Consider the following 22,201-nt stretch of genomic DNA (forward strand, 5'->3'; position numbering starts at 1 on the left):
CACCACCATCAGTTGTACTTTACTTTTCTGTCCCTTCTCTTAAACCTCTCTACTGCAATGGAACTATCAGAATAAACAGACTGTTTCATGCATCTTTTTAATTCTAGGAGCAAAGAACAGCATTTTAACTTGTTACAGTTTTGTCACTAACCCATTAAGTTCAGCTTATCACCCATATAAAAGCTAAGCCACCAAAATGCTTCAAGAAAAACAAACATTTATCAAAATTACTGTCTTCATTTATCCTTACATTTTCTGCAGGAACACCAGAGAGTTTGGAAAGTGATTCACACAGATCCGAGATGGCCCCCATCACTGGCACCAGAACCCGGTACTAGAAACAAAGATAATGTTATGCTTACACCAGGCAAAACAAACCCATGCAAGGCAGAGAGCAAGAAAATGGAAATAAAATCTTAAAACTCCTTAATCTTTAATTTATAGGAGTTCTGCTGAAGTCAAGGTCATAACCACACACTTCAATGTCTTCTGGATCTCAGCTTTACCTTACAAAGCAGGGATTTGGAGGGAATGAAAGCCTTGAACAGCTGGCCTTCTGCTGTGATCAGGCTCAGCAGTAGTAACACCCAGAAAAAAAAAAAATCACCAGACACAGCAGCTTACTCAGAACATAAAACTGCTGTTTCTTTCTGTGATAAAAAACATCTTAGAGCCATTCTCTTCATTACTACTAAAGGTCAAGGCAAAAATCTTGACAGATATGAAAATACTGCAAATCAGTTCCTCCAAAACTGCATCAGGACATCCAGTCACTCTGCCTGAGCACCCCAGCTTGTGCTTCTCTGATGTGTGGCAAGCACAAGGCTACTTTAGGGATGTGTGTGTCCATTTGAAAATGAAGTGGGGGGGAACATTTAAAACCAGTCTATTGAGGAGGCTGAAAAAGCAAACATGTCATTTTTCTATTTTTTCCCCATGAGGAATCACTTTTCAATTCTGTTTGAAATTCAAAGGCCTTACCCATTTAGAATCACAGAACCATAGAATATGCTGAATTGGAAGGGACCCATAAGGATCATCAAGCCCAACTCCTGGCCCTGCACAGGACACCCCAAGAATCCCACCATGTGCCTGAGAGCCTTGCCCAAACATTCCTTGAACTGATAGGCTTGGTGCTGTGACCACTAACCTGGGGAGTCTGTTCCAGTGCCCAACTACCCCCGGGTGAAAAACCTTTTCCTGATACCCAACCTAAAACCTCCCCTGACTCAGCTTCAGGCCATTCCCTCGGGTCCTGTCCCTGGTCACAACAGTGACCAGGTCAGTACCTGCCCCTCCGCTTCCCTCTGTGAGGATGTTGAAGACCACAATGAAGTCTCTCCTCCCAGTCTCCTCCAGGCTGAACAAACCCAGTGATATCATAAGGCTTCCCCTCCAGACCCTTCCCCATCCTCAGGGCTCTCTTTGGACAGTCTCTATTAACAGAGTCATGTCTTTTTTATATTGTGATGACCTAAACTGCTCCCAGCACTTGAGGTGAGGCTGCCACAGTGCAGAGCAGAGTGGGACAGTCCCCTCCTTTGACAGGCTGGTGATGCTGTAAGCCCCAGCACACAATATAAGTTACATCTTTACATTTTCCAAGGTAAACATGACAGTGCAAGCACATTGCTGCTTTCAGGGAGCAGCACATCAAACAGGTCATCTCACCACAGGAAGCCACTTCCAGCTGACCACGACCTTAGTTTCATGAGCCAAGCTTTCACAAAGTCACTTGATTTCACATGCCAGATTTTTCATTGAAAAACCCATACTACCTCGCTCAAAGGTGGACATCAATGTCCTTTAGATCACTTTGAGAGCCTCAACTTTAAAACCTAAAAGAACTCAGATGACTTAAAGAACTGTGTGTCTTCAACATGCCTCACCTGGACAGGTCTGCGCTGTGGGTCTGCATATACCAGGGTAACTTCCATGTGACGGTCCCTCTTCAAGGGCAGTGGGAGAGTTAAGTAACAGAAGGGATCAAAGGTGACAGAAACTTTGGAGCATTTGGGACAAACAAGGGTAGACTTGAAAAGACCATGAAAAATATCCACAATGATGGAATCATTCCTCAGCCTATGATTCTCCCATGCCTCTTTTGCCACCTCCTATAAAAATAATTTTAAAAAATATATTAGAAGTTATTTCTTGCAAAGATTTCTACAGCATGGTGAGCACCAGGACCAAAGAAAACTTGGAAAATTGATACTGATAGGTCAATTTCATAGGGAAGGGGCTCTACCACAATGTCCAACCTAACTGGGATTTCTTCTCAGTGAAATTAAGGCCTTGCATCAAGTCAAATTTAATCTATCCATTTTAGCTGAGTTTGAACAGGCATTCCTTGGTGCACACAATGCCAGAAGCATGAATGGAGCTGAGAGGACAGTAACAGGGTCACATGCTGCTCTTCAGGACAACCAGATATGCTCCACTCCCCAGGAGGAATGGAGTGCTGCCTCTTGCTTTGGAAAGGCAACTGCAGTTACAGATTTCAAGAAAAAAGTAAAGAGGTTTTTCTTCTTGGAGAATGATGGCCATATTTCACAAAGAAAGTCTAAAAGGAGACAAATTACAATCCCCTGAAGACTTTCACAAGACAACTTATAAACTCCTTACCAAAGGGCATGCTCTTAGCATGAGAAATCTAGTCTCAGGAAGAAAACTGAACACAAGAAACTTACTGGCCCTCTATCAGGTAAACCTCATGAGAGAATTACTTTTCTCTATTTAGGTAGAGTGCCCCAAGGCATGACAAGGTTCTCCTGTGCCAGGGACACTGCTCTGTAGGAAGGATGTTGGTGCAGCCTGTGAGCAGGAAGGCCAGGAAGCATCCCAGAACCCAACTAAATGCCCTGGGAAGAAGCACTGGGCCCTATCCTCAAGTAAAGGGCACTGTACCGAATCAGGTCTGCCATTGGCATCCTTCAGCTCCAAGTAGGGCTTCTTCTTCACTCTGTTCAAATCCTCATGCAAGCCATCTAGTAGAAAAGCCAAGAGCTCCTGGGAATCCTGCTGCTGGTACCCTGAAAACTGAGGAGCGAATCGCCCAACCTGTGTCTGAAACACGAAGGCAAAAGGGAGGGGATATAAAACACTCAGGTCATGGCTTTTGCAGAGACCAGCTCCCCACTACCTTCTGTTGGCAGCAGGCCATGGTGAACTGGATGCTAATGCAGGGAAAGGTGCCAGAACAATTTCCCCAGCTACTTTCAGTAATTCAGCTGAAAGCAGCTCTTCACACTGAAGCAATGAGAACATTACACCAATAAACAGAGTTATAGACAAGGAGATGCATTTTGCTCTTCACTTTTTAATTTAATTTTTTGGATTTGTGACTTGCACACCTTTTCTCACTAACCAAAGTTCACAGCTGGCAATTCATATGACCATGCCTAGTTTTGCAGCAAAGATCATTCTGATTCATCTGTAAACAGCTCTCAGGCTGGCAGGTCATTTACTAAGTAACATTAAAAAGCAGTAGCCAACTCTGAGGAAGGCACTACTCACTGGCAAGTTCCTCCCTGTACCCTAAAAAGCATTCATGCAAAACATGAAACACTGGAGCAATTCTGTCCTTACTGCCTTCATTACATCAAAATATGTTACGCTTTCACTGTCTCTTCTGTCCCAGAGTTGTGCTACAGGAACATGGCACACTTACTTTAAACATACGTGGGGCCACATGAGACTGTCTCCCAGACCACATCTGTTTAATGAGATCTGCATAGGCTTCTGCAATTTCTCCCCTCATCCCGAGTGGGTTGTTCTGATTTATTTCAGCTTCATATTTATCTTCCAGGAAATAGTCAGTCAGAGGAGGAGTATTGCTCAGGCACTGAAAAAGTATTAGGAAAATTAATTTACTTCACAGGACAACAGATACGTGTGACAACAAAACCACAAAACCAACTTTCACATCAGGACGTGTACCAAGTTCACAAAACTGGCAAGACTCAAGAACATGTTTAGTAAAAAAAAGAAAAAAAAAAAAAAAAAAACCAAACAAAAACAAAAAAAACCAAAGAAAATATTAAGGCAGAAATCTGCATTTGGAAGACTGATATCTAGAAAATGAAAGCACAACTGTACATACAAGAAAGAAAGTAATTGGTCCTTAACATGACTAGTTTGCATGATAAATTAAGATTGAAGTATGTTTGAATTAAATCACCTTGACAATAAAAAATTTTGAAGTTGTCTCTTAGCTAAGTCCAAGAAAACATAAAGTGGCTTAAGGTTACAGTGACACAACTGAAAATAAAGTCATGTTGAACAAAAAGCAGGGCAGTCCAAGTTTATTGTGGTGTTCTGAATACCACATGCATAATGCATTACAGTTATTTTAAGACCTGTTCCAGATTTCAAAGCCATCACAGAGTGACTGAAGTAATTTCACACCACTGGTACCACAGCAGAAGTTTGCCCATTCCTTAAATCAAAGTTCATACAATTTGTCTCATATTCTGTCTGAACTTCTTAGCCAAAAACTAACCCTACCAAGTTTCTGCATTCTTTAAAATCAAATAAATAATCCTAAGAAAATTAAGTTTAAAAGTAAAGAAATAATTATTAGCTTTGCATCACTGTTTCAACCTTAACACCTTGCACAATGAACCTGAACCCTTCCTGTGGCTTTTCATGCCCTTAATTTTTCAAGAATCTTTAACACAGGCCTAGAACTGCATGCAGTGACCTGCTCAGGTCACTTGTGCAGCCCACACAAGTCAAAACATCCTCCATGCCAGCCCATTTTTGGCAGGGGACAGCACTGGGACCTTATGTTACAGCCAGGCATCTGTTTTGTACAACGTCCTCAGGCCATTTCAGATGCCACATATTTCAGATTCAGTCCCTAATACTGTAGTAAGTTTTATAGTACTAATGTGCTAAACATAAGCCAAACTAAACATGAACTGATTTTTCAGTCTGGCTTTTTTTTTTTGAGGTGCAGTCTCCTCATGGAACCACATAAATATATTCTTTTCTTTTCACAGATTTTAATCCACAATATCTATGAGACTGATCTTTTATTTAATTCTAATGAGGGCTCTTTCTAATTCTTACCTGTAATGCAGAATTCATGAAGCAGGTGTTTCCAAGGTTACTGAGTCCACAGAGTCCAGGTTGTGACAGGGAAGCACTGTCCCTGCAGTTGTAAGAGTTACAGACAAATCCAGAACCTCTGGAAAAAAAGACAATACAGTGAACTCCACAATGAGTTTGTTGAGTCTCAATGCTACTTAGAAGTCACATCAAATACAAGTCAGAAAACTGTGTACTGAAATTTTTTAACCAGGCTACCCGTTTCTGCTGCTTCGTAGGGGCTAATGCTGAATACCAGGAACATGAAGTGTATGTGCTAACTTTGGAAACATTAATCCTTACAAAGTCTATTATTAATTTACGGCTCATAACACGTTCATTTCCTCTGTCTGTAAGCATACAGCACACCACCCTAATGCAGCAAGTGTCTATATAATACACTTTAAGAAATAATAAGAAAATTATGATCTGTACCTGGAAAGGCTTCTACCATAATGGCACATAGACAAAAGAATATAATCCCTTCCCCTCATGCTCCGAGTCACCTCAAAAAACAGGCAATGCTCTGGCAGTTAGTACACTCTGGAACATGCACTACTTTCGCAAGTGAGCAAGGAACAGCAGAAGGCAGTGGTTTCAAAAAGCAAAGTTTGGTAAACAGGTACACAAGAGCAGTAGAACTCCTCTAGGGCACCATCACACTCCTTTTCTATACACGCAAGGATGCATGGGATCACTCACATAAAGGGTGACGAAACAAAAAGAACATTCCTGCTCTTACCCCCTGCCCAGATGGGAGCTGTTCAGTCCATAGGAGTTACTGCTATCACCGTTAGTAATGACAGAAGTGGCAGACACTGAGGAATAAGAACTTGCTGATGATTTTGAAGAGGTAGTAAAGTTTCTGCTAGTTGCAGTGCTTGATCTGGGAGAAAGGAAAAAGAAGTAGAAACAGTGCTACTACTTTTTTTATCCCCAGCCCCATCTCCCGCAAAACTCCAAGGACTTGCTGAGCTACAGTTTGTTACCCCACACAGAATTTACTGATCTGTTTGATCACACTTCCAAACAATTGTCTGGAACAGAAACATGAGGAAAAAAGTATCAGAAGTAGGAGCAACAATTATTGCTTAAAGGCAAATCTGGGTCCCAGACAGAAATAAGTAGCAATTCAGACAGTGTGAGTAAAAGGGAAGCAAGCTTTAAGTTTATGAGTAAACCACCTTGAAATAAGCAAGCAAAAACCCCCAAATCTTAAGACCTCAAAACACTCTAGATGCATTAAAAAGTGACCAGGTCAGTCCTTCCCTAGCTGAAACTCAGACCATCTATTTAAACACAACATTAATGAGGAAGACAACCAACAAGGCACTAAAATTCAACAGTGTCCGTCATAGCTGCTCCAAATAAAAAAAAAATAAAAAAAAAAAAAAGCAAAACTGCAAGATAGTACGATATTAATAAGTTTAAATAAACTATTTTAACACTAATTTATTTCTCTATAGTAAGAGTTGACTGGGATTTGGTCTAGTCTATCCACCTTAGCCCAAATAAACACACAAATCCAAAAGCAAAAAGGTGCAGGTCACCAATAGCCACACAACAGTGGCTACTACCCCCAAAACAGAGCAGAGAGCCAGCAGAGGACAGAGCCCTCAAGCTTCAGCTTGTCCATTTATTATTCTTTAATGTGGCCCTCCTTTTCAAATGATAGAAACTAAAAATGCATATTCATCGTTCAGATAGTACTAAAAAAATGTGCTGGAAAACCTCTGTGGGGACAAAACTATACAACAATGAACAAGCCATAATGGCCATGACAAGGCATAACAGCTGGACAGGCTTACCAGTTTGGAAATATAATAGCAGTAAAATAAATACAGAAGTAAACAAGTTACAACAGGAGCTTCCAGATGAAATTGGAAAAAGCCTCGAACACAGTCAAAATCCGCAGCATGCTAAAAAAGCCACCTGCCAGCACAACCAAAAGGTATACTGGAAAATATCCTAGAAAGCATGAGATCTACCAGAATAACTGAGATAACCATTTCTGGGACAATACACAACCTCCTGTCATTACATGTTGGAGATGGAACTTCAAGATTACTTGGACACCAAAGTAAGATCAATGGGAGAACAGAAGGTCTAGACTAAACAATTATCAGACTCATGCTCCTAAGTGTGGGTTTCAAGGTTCAAGAATAAAAGAATTTAGCTAACATCAGCATGTAAATCCATTAAGAACACATTTTAGAAGTTTGAAGTAGTGAATTATCTAGAAGCAAAGTGGAGCAATCTAGAAAATGCTAGACTTGAAAGCTGTTTGATCTCCAAGAGAGAGAACAGAAAAAAATCTATTGGTGAAAAAGGAAAAGGAGGACAACCTCCTAATGGATTTCAAGATTTCAAATAGAAGCATAGAGACAGTGCTTCAGCAAGAGTCATGTGGCAACTGAAGAGTTCCAAGTACTTCAACAGCATCCTACACAAACAAAAAAAGCTAAGAATTACAAAGGAAGATAAAAGATCAGAAAGCAAAGGTGAGATACAAGTCACAGAGTGGGGAAAAGTCTACATACAAAGTCATCCAGGTTCTTGAGTGAATTCCTGCCAGAAAATTGGGAAGGTTCATGTAAGTAGCAAAGCAACAAGAGAGGTTAACAGCTTTCCATGTGAGGAGATTAAAAAAACAGAAATCAAATACATTTTGGAAGATAAAAAATTCTACATATTGCTACATTTTAGAAGTTACTCATCTATGTGTAACAACTGAAGAAAGGATTTACTAAGGACAGCTGCTTCCCCTCGTTTCACAAGATGCTCACAAAGGCAGCCATTGATTCCAGGTGAAGGGCACAGAGAGCAGCTAAGAAAAACATTTTTCTCTGAAAGCTTCCCACTTGAAGGCTGGAAAGCAATTGTTAATGACCCCACAGTACTCCAGGCTCTCGAGAAGACTGCCTCATTCTCACACAGAGGTGACAACAGAACACCTGGACACCAAATATTTATCCCCAATGCCACAAAAAGGGTTTCTGTGGAAGGTGCAGAGTTTAACTGGTCAAAGGCACCTGCCCCTCCACTGCCATTTCTCACAGTATGTGACTTCTGCTCCCTCAGAAATGGAGGCCACAAGACCTTCCTTTGAAGTAAGAGAATAAAGTTATTTCTTCTTTGATATTTGTGACTTGGAACCTTCCAAAATGTTCTGGCCGACGCGGTGGGTTACCACTGAAACACAACTTCATCTTCACAATACTGAAGCACATTGTCTCCATCTGCATGTAAAGACAGTTGCTTTGTCTTGCTACAAAACCTGTCAAAAACCCACACAAATGGCAAGTGAGGAGAAATCTGGAGACTTATGGATAAAGAGGACAAAATCAGATCACTCTGAATTCATACAGTTGTTAAGCAAAAAACCTTCTAAGCTAAACAATTTGGAAAAATATTGTTAAAGGCTTTCAAGTGGTTGAAAATCAAATAGAAAAAGTGTTTCCACTCAGTTGAGGCCACCCTCAGAGCACAAAGTAGAGTCAGTCCTCCTCCTTTACAAAACCAGTAATAACATAGTAATTTTGTGACAAAAGGTTTTTGTCAGAGCCAGGTAAGCTGGGATTTCCATTTAACTGACAAAGCAGAAGCCCTAATGGATGCTCATTTAGAAAGTTCTTACATGCAAAAGCCTCCGTAACTTATGTTACATCCTCAGGGCTCCTCTGCAAGCCTGGCATCTGCTGCAAACTCAAGCACTTCAAAGTCATGGAATAAAGATCTGCTGTGCCGGTTTGGCCAAATCTAGAAATATATCCCCTGAGAGAAGGCAGGCTATAACCATCCCTCCCACACCAGGTTCAGGAAAAAATAAATCTTCCTCGCAGGAAAGTGAAAGAGATAAAAACTATTTATTTAACAAACACACAGGAAAAGGGATAATGATGATAAATGATAAAACCTCCCGCTCTGCTGAGAGAAACCTGGGAAAATTTCAGAGTCCTTCCGTAGATCTCTCTCTCCCCCTCCTTGGAGCTGGGACAGGGTGGTGGGCCCACCTCCAGGGCCAAGGCCTCGGTAGAAAGTCCTCCCAATGTATTCTGATGTTGAAACAGTCCAGCAGGAGAAAAGGAAAAAAACGAAGTCCCAGGAAAACAAAAGTTCAACTCTCCAGAGGAAAAGGAGCTGGGGGAAAAAAACTGCCGAAAGCTGGCTGGAAAGGAAAAGCAAACTGGGCGCTTCCCTTCCCTCTCGCTCTCCTGCCACAGCTGAAAAAAAGTCTCTATCTCTGTGTGACCTTGAACAAGCTGCAAACTGCTTTGAAAAAGTTTTACTCAGTTTTTCCTTCCCCCTCTCAGGCTCAGGATAAAGGCATAGAAAGGCACAAAAATTAATTTCTGGGCATAGGGCAGCGATATGGGATACACATCATAAAGTCACCCCAAGACATTCCACCCCTTATCCCATATTGTTGGCTCAATGCCTAACCTAATATATTCTAATTCTACACACACACATTAATACATACATATATATATATACACAGCTATGCACAGTGACAGTGACACTCAGCAAGCAGTGGTATACAGGCATTCCACGTTACAGGTGGTTTTCACACAACAATCAGATCTCCCAACATGTTGTTCCATCCTTCTGCATTACCCACCATGTGCAGCCAGGTCCCTGAGCAAAAACAACCCCATGGATGGGTTTGTCTGTACTCGAGGCAGAATTAACCCACACAGTCTTTCCTAACAGACCTCTAACCTGCACCACTGGGACTTTATCTCCATCTACTGTATGCAGGGATTCAGATTGGGCTGGACCAGCTCTATTGGTGGAACCTCGAGTGTTAACTAACCAGGTGGCCTTTGCCAGATGCTGCTCCCAATTTTTGAAAGTTCCCCCACCTAGTGCCTTCAGGGTGGTTTTCAGCAATCCATTGCACCGTTCCACTTTGCCTGCAGCTGGTGCATGGTAAGGGATATGGTACACCCACTCAATGCCATGTGCTCTAGCCCAGGTGTTAATAAAGGCTATTCTTAAAATGAGTCCCATTGTCAGACTTGATTCTCTCAGGGCTACCATGCCTCCAAAGGACTTGTTTTTCAAGACCCAGGATGGTGTTCCGGGCAGTAGCGTGAGGCACAGGGTAGGTCTCTGTCACGATAGAGGGGAAACCCAGACGCTCAATATGAGTGATCAGCAGGAATCCGATTTATTGATTGTACCAGAACTCCTTATATACTAACAATAATAGGCTTTATGCATATTCGTAATGGCGCATTCTAAGTGGTTCACGTCGACTAAGCTGATTCTAAACCCCTCCTTAGTCCCCCTTTCGTGGTCAGCAGTTCTGCTTTTTTCCCTGGCCTTCTAACCACAGATGTCTATTGTTTATACTGCCAAAACCTAACCTTGCTGGCTCTGCAAATAAACCCATAGTTCAGCAGTAAGACTCAATGGTGGTTCAATTATTGAACAAGATACATGTAATATTCTGTAACTTCAGTGGTTACACAGGATGTGTGGTGCATTGTCTTATGAGACCTTGCTCAGCTAGCTGCAAGGGCCTATGTGACCGTTCTCACGTAGCCAGCTTCTCAGATCAGTAAGCTGCAAAGAATCTGTATATCCCGAATCTCTATGTCCCTTTTCACGTAACCAATCCCTCACAGGTCTCCAGCCATCCTGTGGTGGCTTCTACCATTGTGAGCACACAGCGCCTGCCTTGGAGGGTTTGAGGCAGTGTGATGTAATCAATCTGCCAGGTCTCCCCATACTCGTATTTGGACCATCGCCCACCATACCACAGGGGCTTCACCCGCTTGGCCTGCTTGATCGCAGCACATGTCTCACAATCATGGATAACCTGGGAGATACTGTCCACAGTTAGATCCACCCCTTGATCTCGTGCCCACTTATAGGTGGCATCTCTGCCCTGATGACCTGAGGCATCATGAGCCCATCAAGCTAGGAACAACTCTCCTTTATGTTTCCAATCTAAGTCTATCTGTGACACTTCTATCTTTGCAGCCTGATCTACCTGCTTGTTGTTTTGGTGCTCCTCATTAACCCTACTCTTGGGGACATGGGCATCTACATGGCAGACTTTCACAGCTGGCTTTCTTACTCGGGCAGCGATGTCTTTCCACTCTTCAGCAGTCCAGACTGGTTTTCCCCTATGCTTCCAATTAGCTTTTTCCCACTTTTCCAGCCATCCCCATAGAGCACTGGCTACCATCCCTGAATCAGTGTAGAGGTATAGCTTTGGCCACTTCTCTCTTTCAGCAATGTCCAGAGCTAGTTGAACAGCTTTGAGTTCAGCAAGCTGGCTTGATCCACCTTCTCCTTCAGTAGCTTCTGCAACCCGTCGTGTGGGACTCCATACGGCTGCTTTCTACTTTTGTTTCATCCCTACGATGCAACAAGAACCGTCAGTGAAAAGAGCGTAGCGTGTGTCGTTTGATGGCAGTTGGTTGTACAGTGGAGCTTCTTCAGCACGTGTCACTTGTTCTTGTTCTTCTTCATCACTGAGACCAAAGTTTTCACCTTCAGGCCAATTTGTGATTATTTCCAAAATCCCAGGGTGATTCAGTTTTCCGATACAGGCATGCTGTGTGATGAGAGCAATCCATTTACTCCATGTGGTATTGGTGGCATGGTGGGTAGAGGGAACCTTTGCTTTCAACATCCACCCCAGCACTGGTACTCGGGGTGCCAGGAGGAGTTGTGCCTCAGTTCCAATTACCTCTGAGGCGGCTTGGATTCCTTCATAGGCTGCCAAGATTTCCTTCTCTGTTGGGGTGTAGTTGGCTTCAGATCCTCTGTAGCTTTGGCTCCAGAATCCCAGTGGTCGACCTCGAGTCTCACCAGACACCCTCTGCCAAAGGCTCCAGGACAGGCCATGGCTCCCGGCTGCAGAGTAGAGCACATTCTTCACTTCTGGTCCTGTCCTGACTGGGCCAAGGGCTACGGTGTGAGCGATTTCCTGCTTGATTTGGGCAAAGGCTTGTCACTGTTCAGGGCCCCAAAAGAAATCGTTTCTCTTGCAGGTAACCGGGTAAAGAGGACTCCCTGGGGGGACTGGGCTCACAATCTGGCTATACTCGGGAATGTGCATTCTCCAAAAACCTATGGCACCTAGGAAAGCTTGCGTTTTGTTGGTTGGTGGAGACATTGCTGTGATCTTATTGACGACCTCAGTGGGAATCTGACACCATCCGTCTTGCCGTTTCACTCCCAGGAACTGGATCTCTCAGGCAGGTCCCTTGACTTTGCTCTTCTTGATGGCGAATCCAGCTTCCAGGAGAATCCAGATAACTTTCTCCCCTTTCTCAAACACTTCTGTTGTGGTGCTCCCCCACACGATGTCGTCAATGTACTGCAGATGTTCTGGAGCCTCACCCTTTTCTAGTGCAGTCTGGATCAGTCCATGGCAGATGGTGGGACTGTGCTTCCACCCCTGGGGCAGTCGGTTCCAGGTGTACTGCACGCCCCTCCAGGTGAAGGCAAACTGAGGCCTGCACTCTGCTGCCAGAGGAATGGAAAAAAATGCATTAGCAATGTCAATAGTGGCGTACCACTTCGCTGCTTTGGACTCCAGCTCATACTGGAGCTCCAACATGTCCGGCACAGCTGCACTCAATGGTGGAGTCACTTCATTCAAGGCACGATAGTCCACAGTCAATCTCCATTCCCCGTCAGACTTGCGCACAGGCCAAATGGGACTACTGAAGGGTGAGTGGGTCTTGCTGACCACCCCTTGGCTCTTTAGGTCACGGATCATCCTGTGGATAGGAATCACAGCATCTTGAGTTGTCTGGTACTGTCGGCGATGCACTGTCGAGGTAGCAATTGGTACTCTTTGTTCTTCCAAACAGATGGGCTCTCTGATAGTCCAGGCAGAGTGTCCAATTGCTTAATGCCCTCTGTCTCCACAGCAGCTATTCCAAAAGCCCACTTGAGTCCCTTTGGGTCTGAAATACCCGCTCCAGAGGAAGTCTATGCCCAAAATGCACGGGGCCTCTGGGCCAGTCACAATGAGATGTCTCTTCCACTCATGTCCGGTCAGGCTCACCTCAGCTTCCACCAAGGTCAAATTTTGTGATCCACCTGTTACACCAGCAATAGAAACAGATTCTACCCCCACATGTTGCAATGGGATTATTGTACACTGTGCACCAGTGTCAACCAAGGCATCATATTTCTGTGGTTCTGATGTACCAGGCCAACGAATCCACACAGTCCAAAAAACAGTTTTTCCTGGCCTCTACCTGGCTAGAGGCAGGGCCCCTCTATGCCTGGTTATCCTTCTTTCCCTGAGCCTGCACCTTAGAGGTTCCTTCATGGGAATCGGACATGTCATCGTCTTTTCCATCATTTCCGGCAGTTTGGCTACAGGCAACTGGAGCTACTTCCTTTTTGGTAGAACTTCCTTTCTGAGACTTGCGCTCCTTCAATTCATGCACTCGTGCTGCCAGAGCAGAAGTAGACTGTCCACCCCACTTCCTCATGTTTTCCCCACTGTCACACAGGAAATCCCACAGCTCACTTCGTGGGATGTACCTTCTCTCTTGGGAGCGTCCACGTTTGGTATCAGAATCTCTGCTCTGTACTGCCAAGATTTGGAGAAGGCCCTCTTTGATCTCCTCCTTGAGTTCCTGGTGCATGTTCTCTATCTTATCTTCCAGTTTCTGCATACGTGTTTCCACAGCTGAGACTCTTGCATGTGTTGGGCCATGCACGGAATCTGCATATGCTCGGAGCTTTACTGCCATATCCTGCACGGTCTCACTCGCAGCGTAGTTCGGTTTCATTATTGCTATAGCAGAAGCGTATTCTTGTGGCCCAAGTCGCGTGAGTTTTCGCCACATGAATGGACTAACTCTGACCCGGTCTGGACTCCTCAATCCTGGGTCATCTGTGAAGACAATCTCTACCACCCCTAGTTCTCTCAGGCACTGGATCCCTTGTTCAATGGTCTTCCACTGGGTTTGCTGCATATAGAGATCATCTTCACACAGATATCTATCCCTTGCACCATTCAAGACCCGTCTCCAGAGACTGGCAGAGTCAGCCCCCCTTATCATCGTTTGGTCGATAACTGGCTCACGTGACAGGGATCCCAAATGCCTCACTTCAGCACCATCCAGCATTACATCATCACCTGCAGCATCCCAAATACGGACCATCCAACTTATTATGGATTCATCAGACCTTCGGGTGCAGTCCTTTCTTAAGCTGTGCTTTATGGACATGGACTCAGTAATGGTTTCTGTGCCTGAGTCAGTTGATGGCTTTGAGGTTCCTTCCCCTGCATCATCATCATCATCTTTCGCTGGGCAATCAGTTTTGGTTGTGTGCTTTTTTCTCGTGACAGGAGCCACTGTCAATGGCTTAGACCCTCCATCTGGTTTGGGCTGGCTGTCTGGTTTGGCTGCAGTCTGAGTGACTGGGGTGTCTGCAGGCTTTGCTGATTCATCTTCCTGCCCCTCTACCTTTACCTGCTGCAGCGTGCGATAGGCATATGCCAAAGCCCAACATATTGTAATGAGCTTTTTCTTATTAGAATTGTCATTGTATTTCTCTTTCAGATATTTTGCCACCTCAGCTGGTTTCTGAACTTGTTCAGGGGAGAAATTGCAAACCACTGGGTCAGAGAATTTCTTCAGGATTTGGCCCATATCTTCCCATTCCCCACACCACTCAGGATTTTCCACCGCTGGGTCAGGTGTCTTGGCAGTCACCCTGGAAATGTGAGCTCTTTTTCTAGAGAAGCTGCGAATCATATAGAGGAAGATTACCAGATTAAATACCAGGAGGATGATGTCTTTGTTCAATTTCCCCTGGATGGTATTCTCAAAAGATAACCTATCAAATTTAAAGGGAAGGGAAACCCCATCTCCTCCTCTTCTAACAATCTGGGTGCAATTACTAATAAATTCCCAAAACAGGCTACTGAAGCTAGGACTGGGGTTAGGACGGAGAAACCACATATCATACACACTTCAAACAGCTGCCTGTACCTCTGTCAACTTCTTATAAATCATTATCACTGAGCACAGCAAAATAGAAATCCAAATTCGTGCCTCTGCTCTGCAAAAATTCCTTATCAAGGATAAGATCAGACCGGCTTGCAGATAGGCAAATAGGCCTAGGGACCAGAAAGGCACTAGTACCTTAAACAAGTCTACGGACCAGAAAGACATGAGTACATCAAGCCAGAGAAACATTATGAACTCAACCAACATGGTGACTATTTTACCCCAGCACAGAGTAAGTAAATTCAAACCAAAATGTAATTAGCACAGGCTTTTCACTTTCCTTCGAGCCACGCAGTTGGGCGCCGCTACATTTGTGCCGGTTTGGCCAAATCTAGAAATATATCCCCTGAGAGAAGGCAGGCTATAACCATCCCTCCCACACCAGGTTCAGGAAAAAATAAATCTTCCTCGCAGGAAAGTGAAAGAGATAAAAACTATTTATTTAACAAACACACAGGAAAAGGAATAATGATGCTAAATAATAAAACCTCTTGATCTGCTGAGAGAAACCTGGGAAAATTTCAGAGTCCTTCCATAGATCTCTCTCTCCCCCTCCTTGGAGCTGGGACGGGGTGGTGGGCCCACCTCCAGGGCCAAGGCCTCGGTAGAAAGTCCTCCCAATGTATTCTGATGTTGAAACAGTCCAGCAGGAGAAAAGGAAAAAAATGAAGTCCCAGGAAAACAAAAGTTCAACTCTCCAGAGGAAAAGGAGCTGGGGGAAAAAACTGCCGAAAGCTGGCTGGAAAGGAAAAGCAAACTGGGCGCTTCCCTTCCCTCTCGCTCTCCTGCCGCAGCTGAAAAAAAGTCTCTATCTCTGTGTGACCTTGAACAAGCTGCAAACTGCTTTGAAAAAGTTTTACTCAGTTTTTCCTTCCCCCTCTCAGGTTCAGTTTAAAGGCATAGAAAGGCACAAAATTTAATTTCTGGGCATAGGGCAGCGATATGGGATACACATCATAAAGTCACCCCAAGACAACTGCACACAAAATATTTAGCCCAGTTGCTGAAGGAGTCCTCTGAAATCACACAGTGTCAGCACACAGTGCCATGAGTAAACAGAGGAGCTGGAAGAGGAAACAGCAGGAAAATTCTAGCTCCAACCGAAGAACCAAAAGGTATTTTAGTGCTGCATATCGCAATGGGAGAGAGATAGCTACCAGGCAGATGCTAAATACAGCTTCACTCCAGTTTTCAAATACAATACCTGATGGAAAAGGTGTCATTTTTAAAGATCTAACATAACTTCTTGTTTGCTTTTGCTAAGAAAACTATATCCAAGATTAAAAAAAAAGTGTGCTAGGGCTGAAATGGAATTCTGCTATCTCAGGACTTTATTTTGGGAGTCTTGTAAGTAACAAGAGTACTAAGTTCTGCAGTCATTGATAAAATCTTGCTTCAGAAACAAAGTATGCCTCTAATTTTGAAATTCCTAGAATGAATATAATCCAACCTCTCTTCTGAAACCTTGTCTAGAAGTAAAAGCAGTTTCAAACTACAGTAAGAAGAAAGTAATTTGTTCTTTAGGGAGCAGCAAACTAACAAACAGCAGTGGCCAAGCATAGGTTGAACATACCACCCAAGGACTGCTGTGGAGTTTTAGAGCATTTTTCCTGTAAAATGTCAGCCAGATTGATGGCTGGGGAAACACAAGGACGGCTGCCAAACCAGTGGAAAAGCTATTTCCTCTGGTAGGGGGCCAGTGCCTCTGACAAGCAGCAAGTGGAGGGGAAAAATCCTGATGACACAGAACCCACCCGCCCCATTTGCACACACACTCTGTGAGTAGGAAGGATATGAACTCCCAGCTTTCCACAACCTCTTCTGGCACTTGGGCAGTGAGGCAGGTGTTCACCATTTCTCTATCAACAGCAGAGAGCTCTATATCCTGTTTGGTGTATGTCATCAAAACTCTAAATTCAGGTAAAACTCTCTCATAAGCTTTCAGTATTTAAAGTGATGCAGTCCAGAAAAAAAACTCCAAATATTTAAGTTCCCCATGTATTTTCCGCAGCTGAGAAATAGACCACTGAAGCAGAAGTTTACCTAAGATAGGATAAAGCACAATACAAAGTACAAAAGAACAGATAATCCTGTATGTATCACTTAACACAATTCTTTCAGCCACCATTATCAGCACCAAGTCAAACAATTGCACAAGTTTCATGTTATAGTAAATAAATATTTTTATGTCATTAGAAAATATTAATCTGCATACCAATAACCCCTTTCATTTATGTATCACTAGAAGTTAAATCAAAGCCTTTACATATCAAGACTAGCTGCTGACAAAGGACAACCCTGAGGCCTGAGAATGCTACACAGCTCCTTTTCAGCTTTGCTTCATGTGGAAACAAAAGGTTATGACTGGTCTTGCACAGCTGCTTCTTCCATACTGACTGTCAACCAGGTACATGATATGAATGTTTAGCTGCTTCTCACATGATACTCCTACAGAAAGTTCTCTGTAATCCCACGGGCATTTTCCTGATTCATTTACACAGTGTGATCTCTCAAAGTACTGCTTCGAAATAGGTTCCACTGATCTATCTGATCAATTCTTCAAGTTTAACACTAGTGCATCTTGATTTCAAATGAGAGCACTTGGCAGCAAGTTCTGTAAGTTAACTGTATTGTACAGAAAAGCATTTTCTTTATCAATATCAAGTCTGATGGCCCCTGGGATGGAACTGAGTGGGCCATCAGACAGGTAAAGTCATCAAATTCTATTTTCTACAGTAGGACTTGATATGAACAAGCAACTACCATTCTACACCATTCACTCTATACACACAATATTTCACTAAGCCCTGCAATTACCCATCTCTTCTCTAAATCAGACGGCACTGAGAGAATCTGTGTCATATTTACAGGCTTCTATAATTGTCTCTTGGTGGGGGGAGGGGGTTGGTCAGCTATTTCTACACCCTTTTCAAGGGGGAACTACCAGAACTCTGAGCATTCACTACTGGCAGGTTTGGAAACACACTCCGAGATCCCTTTTGTTCTACAACAGCAAAAGACAGGTTATTTGTTTAACTGTGCAGAGGTAGCTTTTTAAGCAGACTAGTTCAATGCAAATAGCACTTTCGTCTCCTAAGCACTACAGAAACCTGAAGCTATTTAATCCTCATACAACCTGTTTGAAACAGGCTTTAAAACACAGACTCTTGCTAAGAAAAGAAACCAGCAGCAGAACCACTGAAGAATATTTATATTTGAGATTTTCTCTCCCTGAAAATAACCAGAACAAAGCAAGCCACAACGGCCAGTGATAACCAGGCTTCCACAGAGAACATGTGGTCACTAAAGCCTAGCAAACAAGCTGCACAAAATAACAGAAACCTTTAGAACATGCTTGCTTACTTTGCCAGGCAGTGCTGTCCAGGCCACGTGCCATCTTCATTTTTCACTTCTATTAAAACAACCTGAAAGAGAGTGCAGGTAATAAAGGTAACTGCAAGTCTGTTAGACATTTTGCAAAAGCATTAGCAAATCCCATTGTCAATGTTTGCTCGAAGTACATAAAGGCAAGTGAAAAAAAATACACATCAGCAAAAGCACTACACGAGACCAAAAAAAAAAAAAAAAAAAAGAGAGAGAGAGAAAAAGTTATGTCCCTTACCTGACCCTGATAGAGCCCTGCATCTTGCACTGTGCTATCCAGCTTGCTGAGCTGCTCATAAGTGTTACTCATATACCTGTTCCATAGCCTGGTTTCCTTCTCAGCTGGGATATTAAATAGTTTTCTCATTTCTTTCTCGATGGTAGCTGTTGAGGAAAAAATAAAAACACCAGAATTCCTAAAACACGAGTACTTTTGAAAAAACACTGAACTCCTTTAGCAAGGAGGTACATCACTTATCCTTCAAGATCGTTCAAGCAGAAAACATACTATGGAAGTTACAATTGTTCATACAGTTTGTCTAATATGAAGTCTGAAAGAATGAAAAACTTCTGTTTTCAATCATGTATTAGGCTGTCAAGCCCTCAAATCAATAACATGCAATACACTTTTGAGAACTTTCTGCCCAAAGGCCAACTTCTGTTCATTTGAAAACACAGGTTCAAGTTTTCAGTTATTACTGTCAAGTTGCCCATTTCAGTTTAGTGATGTAGATACAGGACAGCTGACATTCAGCATTTTTACATGTGAAAAATATAGCAATGAGAGAGAGAGAAAAGTCAGGTTTACTCCAGTCTGGAGGTTCTGGAGGGCACAGATTACGTCTTGAGACACCCACAGAGCACAGCTTTATCTATCAGAGAACTACTTACCAACAGTATCTGCCTTGCTGAAGTGGCAGCTGATGACATTGTTGGGATCGCTGCTCTCACACAGTTTCAGCTCCAGGAGATAAACCTCAACCTTATAGTGCTTCACAAACAGCCCATACTCCACCACCTGCACACAGGGAACAAAGCAACACAGAGCTGCAATACTGAGCAGTTCTCCAAAGTACACAGTTCTAAATACTGTGAGCCTTTTGCAGTATTGCAAGGCAAGCCACAAACTGAACACGAACTCACTCCTAGATTCAGGCACCAGCTTGTTCGGGGAGTTTTGTTTCCCAGTGCTTTCCTTCCACAGTGCAAAGTTCCAAAGATCCATCATCACAGTTGAACTGACAGTGTCAGCTAACTACTCATGAAAAATATTTGATCACACAAAGCATTCTAGAAAAAAATTACCTTTTGCCTCTAGTCTTTGGCTAAGTTTTATATAAAGAAGGAAACCAGGCTGGAACACCGGAGCAAAATCTCTTCTATCAGAAGAAAGCAAACCAAAGCATTATTTTTCTGCATGGTACACAGAATGTGTCTCATTACTCTCTCCTAGCAAGAACAGAAAAGTACCTCTGAAGTTGTTTTGATGACACTGCTTTATTTCAGAGTACTTTTCAAATCAATTTTGCATTTGAGAGAATATTCCAATAGGTATATTTACCCATGCCATTAGCTTCCAGCATATTTTTATTGAAAGGTTTCCCTAAGACTAGACACCACTCATCACCTACAGACCCTAAAACACATTATGCCAGAAAGAAAAGCACATTTCACAGGCCAGTTATGAGACAACCGCAATGTAACAGAAGGAGTAAGAAAAAAAAAGAAAACCCACACCTCAATCCTCTCCAGAGTTCTTGGCAGCTACTAAGCCACTGAAATTGAGACCACATTTCATTGAAAAAGCTGGTATAATTTTTAAGAGTAACAGAGTTTGAGAGGCACTTGGACAATGCCCTTAATTTGCTTTAACTTTCAGTCAGACCTGAATTGGTTAGGCAGTTGTACCAGATGATTAAGTCCGTTCCAACTGAAATATCCCATTTTATTCATGTGACACCAGACTTGGTATGATCTACACCTAACATTTTACAGAAAAAACTACCCAGCTTTAGAAACAAACAAAGAATTAAGACCTAGACTTATAGTGACAATTCCACTAAATTATGCTTCCATCTTCTGAGGATTGTTGCTTTTAGAAGGTTGTATTAGATATGCAAGGTGCTTTAAAGGTAAATAATTCACAAACACGTTCGGGAAGATCTTCAGTACTTTGCTGTTACAATGGAAAGTAAAGTTCCCTGTTTAAACAGCTTCTTGACAGGCAGAGCAGACTTCTTTTTAAGAAAGCAAAGAAACCAAATCAAAAGTTTTCCATTTATTTTTCAGAATAAATGTCACTAAACATGACTTCCTGTTCTCCAGTATTCTGTAGTTAGAAACAAATAAGAACCATATTCAGAAATCAAAGAACTCTTTCCAAGAAGTTCCTGATCAGATCATTGTGTCCGTTAGGATGGAGGAATGGAGACTCTAATCACCTGCAGATGTCTTTTAAACAGCATCTGACCAGCTTCCTTGTTCTTTGCCCAAGTACAACTCAAGTCATGCCATTGGACAGCAATTTCAGCATAACTCAGCCGCTGAGGAAGCACATTAATACACTTCCAGTGGGACTCTATAGATGACTGCCCAAAAACATGTTTTGAGACTATCAAAAGAAACCTGAACAACAAATAAATCTCATCTAATCCTCCTGTACTTGGCTCTGATCATCTGACACAGAGATGGAAGAAATATCTTTTAAAGCTATAAAGATGCCTGAAAATTGCTTCCCAGATCCTACTTTTATGGATATTTTAATGTAAGAATTACAGTTGAACCATCTTTAGGAAAAGGCTTAGAACATTCAAGGACCACAAGTTTAAGTGCTTGACTTTTAATGCTATCTGGGGAATACTGTAACCAGATACTGCCCACATTCTACTCAAGTGCAGTACTGCAGCTTCTATGTCTCACTGACCCACTCTGGATTTTTGTAAGAGGCTGTTACATCCCACAAACCTACTACTCTGCTATATTTTAGCATCTTCTTAAATATTAAAACTCCCTTCAGTTACCAGGTTAACAGGAGAGACTGACAGTTTCATAGTAATTCAAAACTTTAAAAATTTACACTTAACTGGACCCAGAATAACTTGACATGTTAGGGCTGTAAACCAGCACAAGCTCTAAGCTCTACCCCCTTGGTTATTACAGCACTGAAAGCAGCACCAGACATCCCACAAAAAGAAGGCTCATGCAGTTAAGCCCAAGCGTTTCCCCAACAGCTCCCAAATCTCTTGCCAACTTTCCAATTTTTCAGAAAAGGGAGTGTGCAATAACATGCCAGGTTTTGTGAAAGCAGTTAGGCAGTTCATGAAGGAAAGCTTCCTCACTTGGAGAGGCAGTGATCGTAACAGTACCAATCCTCCCTCTCAGTGCAGACTTGCAACTCCTCAAGAAGTTACACGTTTCTCTAAAACCACATCTCCTTTACATGCTGTAATTATTTTCTCCTTCCCTACTTCTTGCTTCCATGGGAGTTCTGTCTACTCAGCTGAGTGAACCTGAGGTCACCTGGTGATCCTGGGTTCACTCAACAGTCCTGAAGACGTCAGAATTTCTTACTACATATAATTTCTAGCCCACACCAAACAACAACATTCCAGTGCCACTGATAAGCACTTCCTGATCTTACGTCCCTTCTGGTGACACACTTTCCTAGGTCTTGCACACCTTGGAGTAACCCTTACTTACAGCATAGTGCTACTTAAACATAAGTG

General features: G+C 42.8%; 1 protein-coding gene across 4 annotated transcripts in view; it reads right to left on the bottom strand.

Annotated features, from left to right (window-relative positions):
* USP4 (ubiquitin specific peptidase 4) overlaps nt 1–22,201 on the bottom strand; it is a 40,457-nt gene that overhangs the window by 16,719 nt on the left and 1,537 nt on the right. For 2 of the 4 annotated variants that reach the window (XM_048316191.1, XM_048316193.1), the window contains exons 4-12: nt 19,368–19,494; nt 18,715–18,860; nt 18,456–18,517; nt 5,834–5,977; nt 5,074–5,191; nt 3,671–3,844; nt 2,908–3,066; nt 1,890–2,114; nt 251–334 (exon numbers count right to left, since the gene is read on the bottom strand). In XM_048316191.1, coding sequence (XP_048172148.1) covers nt 251–334; nt 1,890–2,114; nt 2,908–3,066; nt 3,671–3,844; nt 5,074–5,191; nt 5,834–5,977; nt 18,456–18,517; nt 18,715–18,860; nt 19,368–19,494 — 1,239 coding nt within the window. Of the gene's footprint in view, nt 1–250; nt 335–1,889; nt 2,115–2,907; nt 3,067–3,670; nt 3,845–5,073; nt 5,192–5,833; nt 5,978–15,991; nt 17,136–18,455; nt 18,518–18,714; nt 18,861–19,367; nt 19,495–22,201 lie in introns of those variants that run through there. The other 2 variants (XM_048316192.1, XM_048316194.1) reach the window with 2 other exon arrangements.

This window comes from Corvus hawaiiensis, chromosome 11 (genome assembly GCF_020740725.1).
Source record: "Corvus hawaiiensis isolate bCorHaw1 chromosome 11, bCorHaw1.pri.cur, whole genome shotgun sequence".
In the NCBI taxonomy this organism is placed as follows: domain Eukaryota; kingdom Metazoa; phylum Chordata; class Aves; order Passeriformes; family Corvidae; genus Corvus; species Corvus hawaiiensis.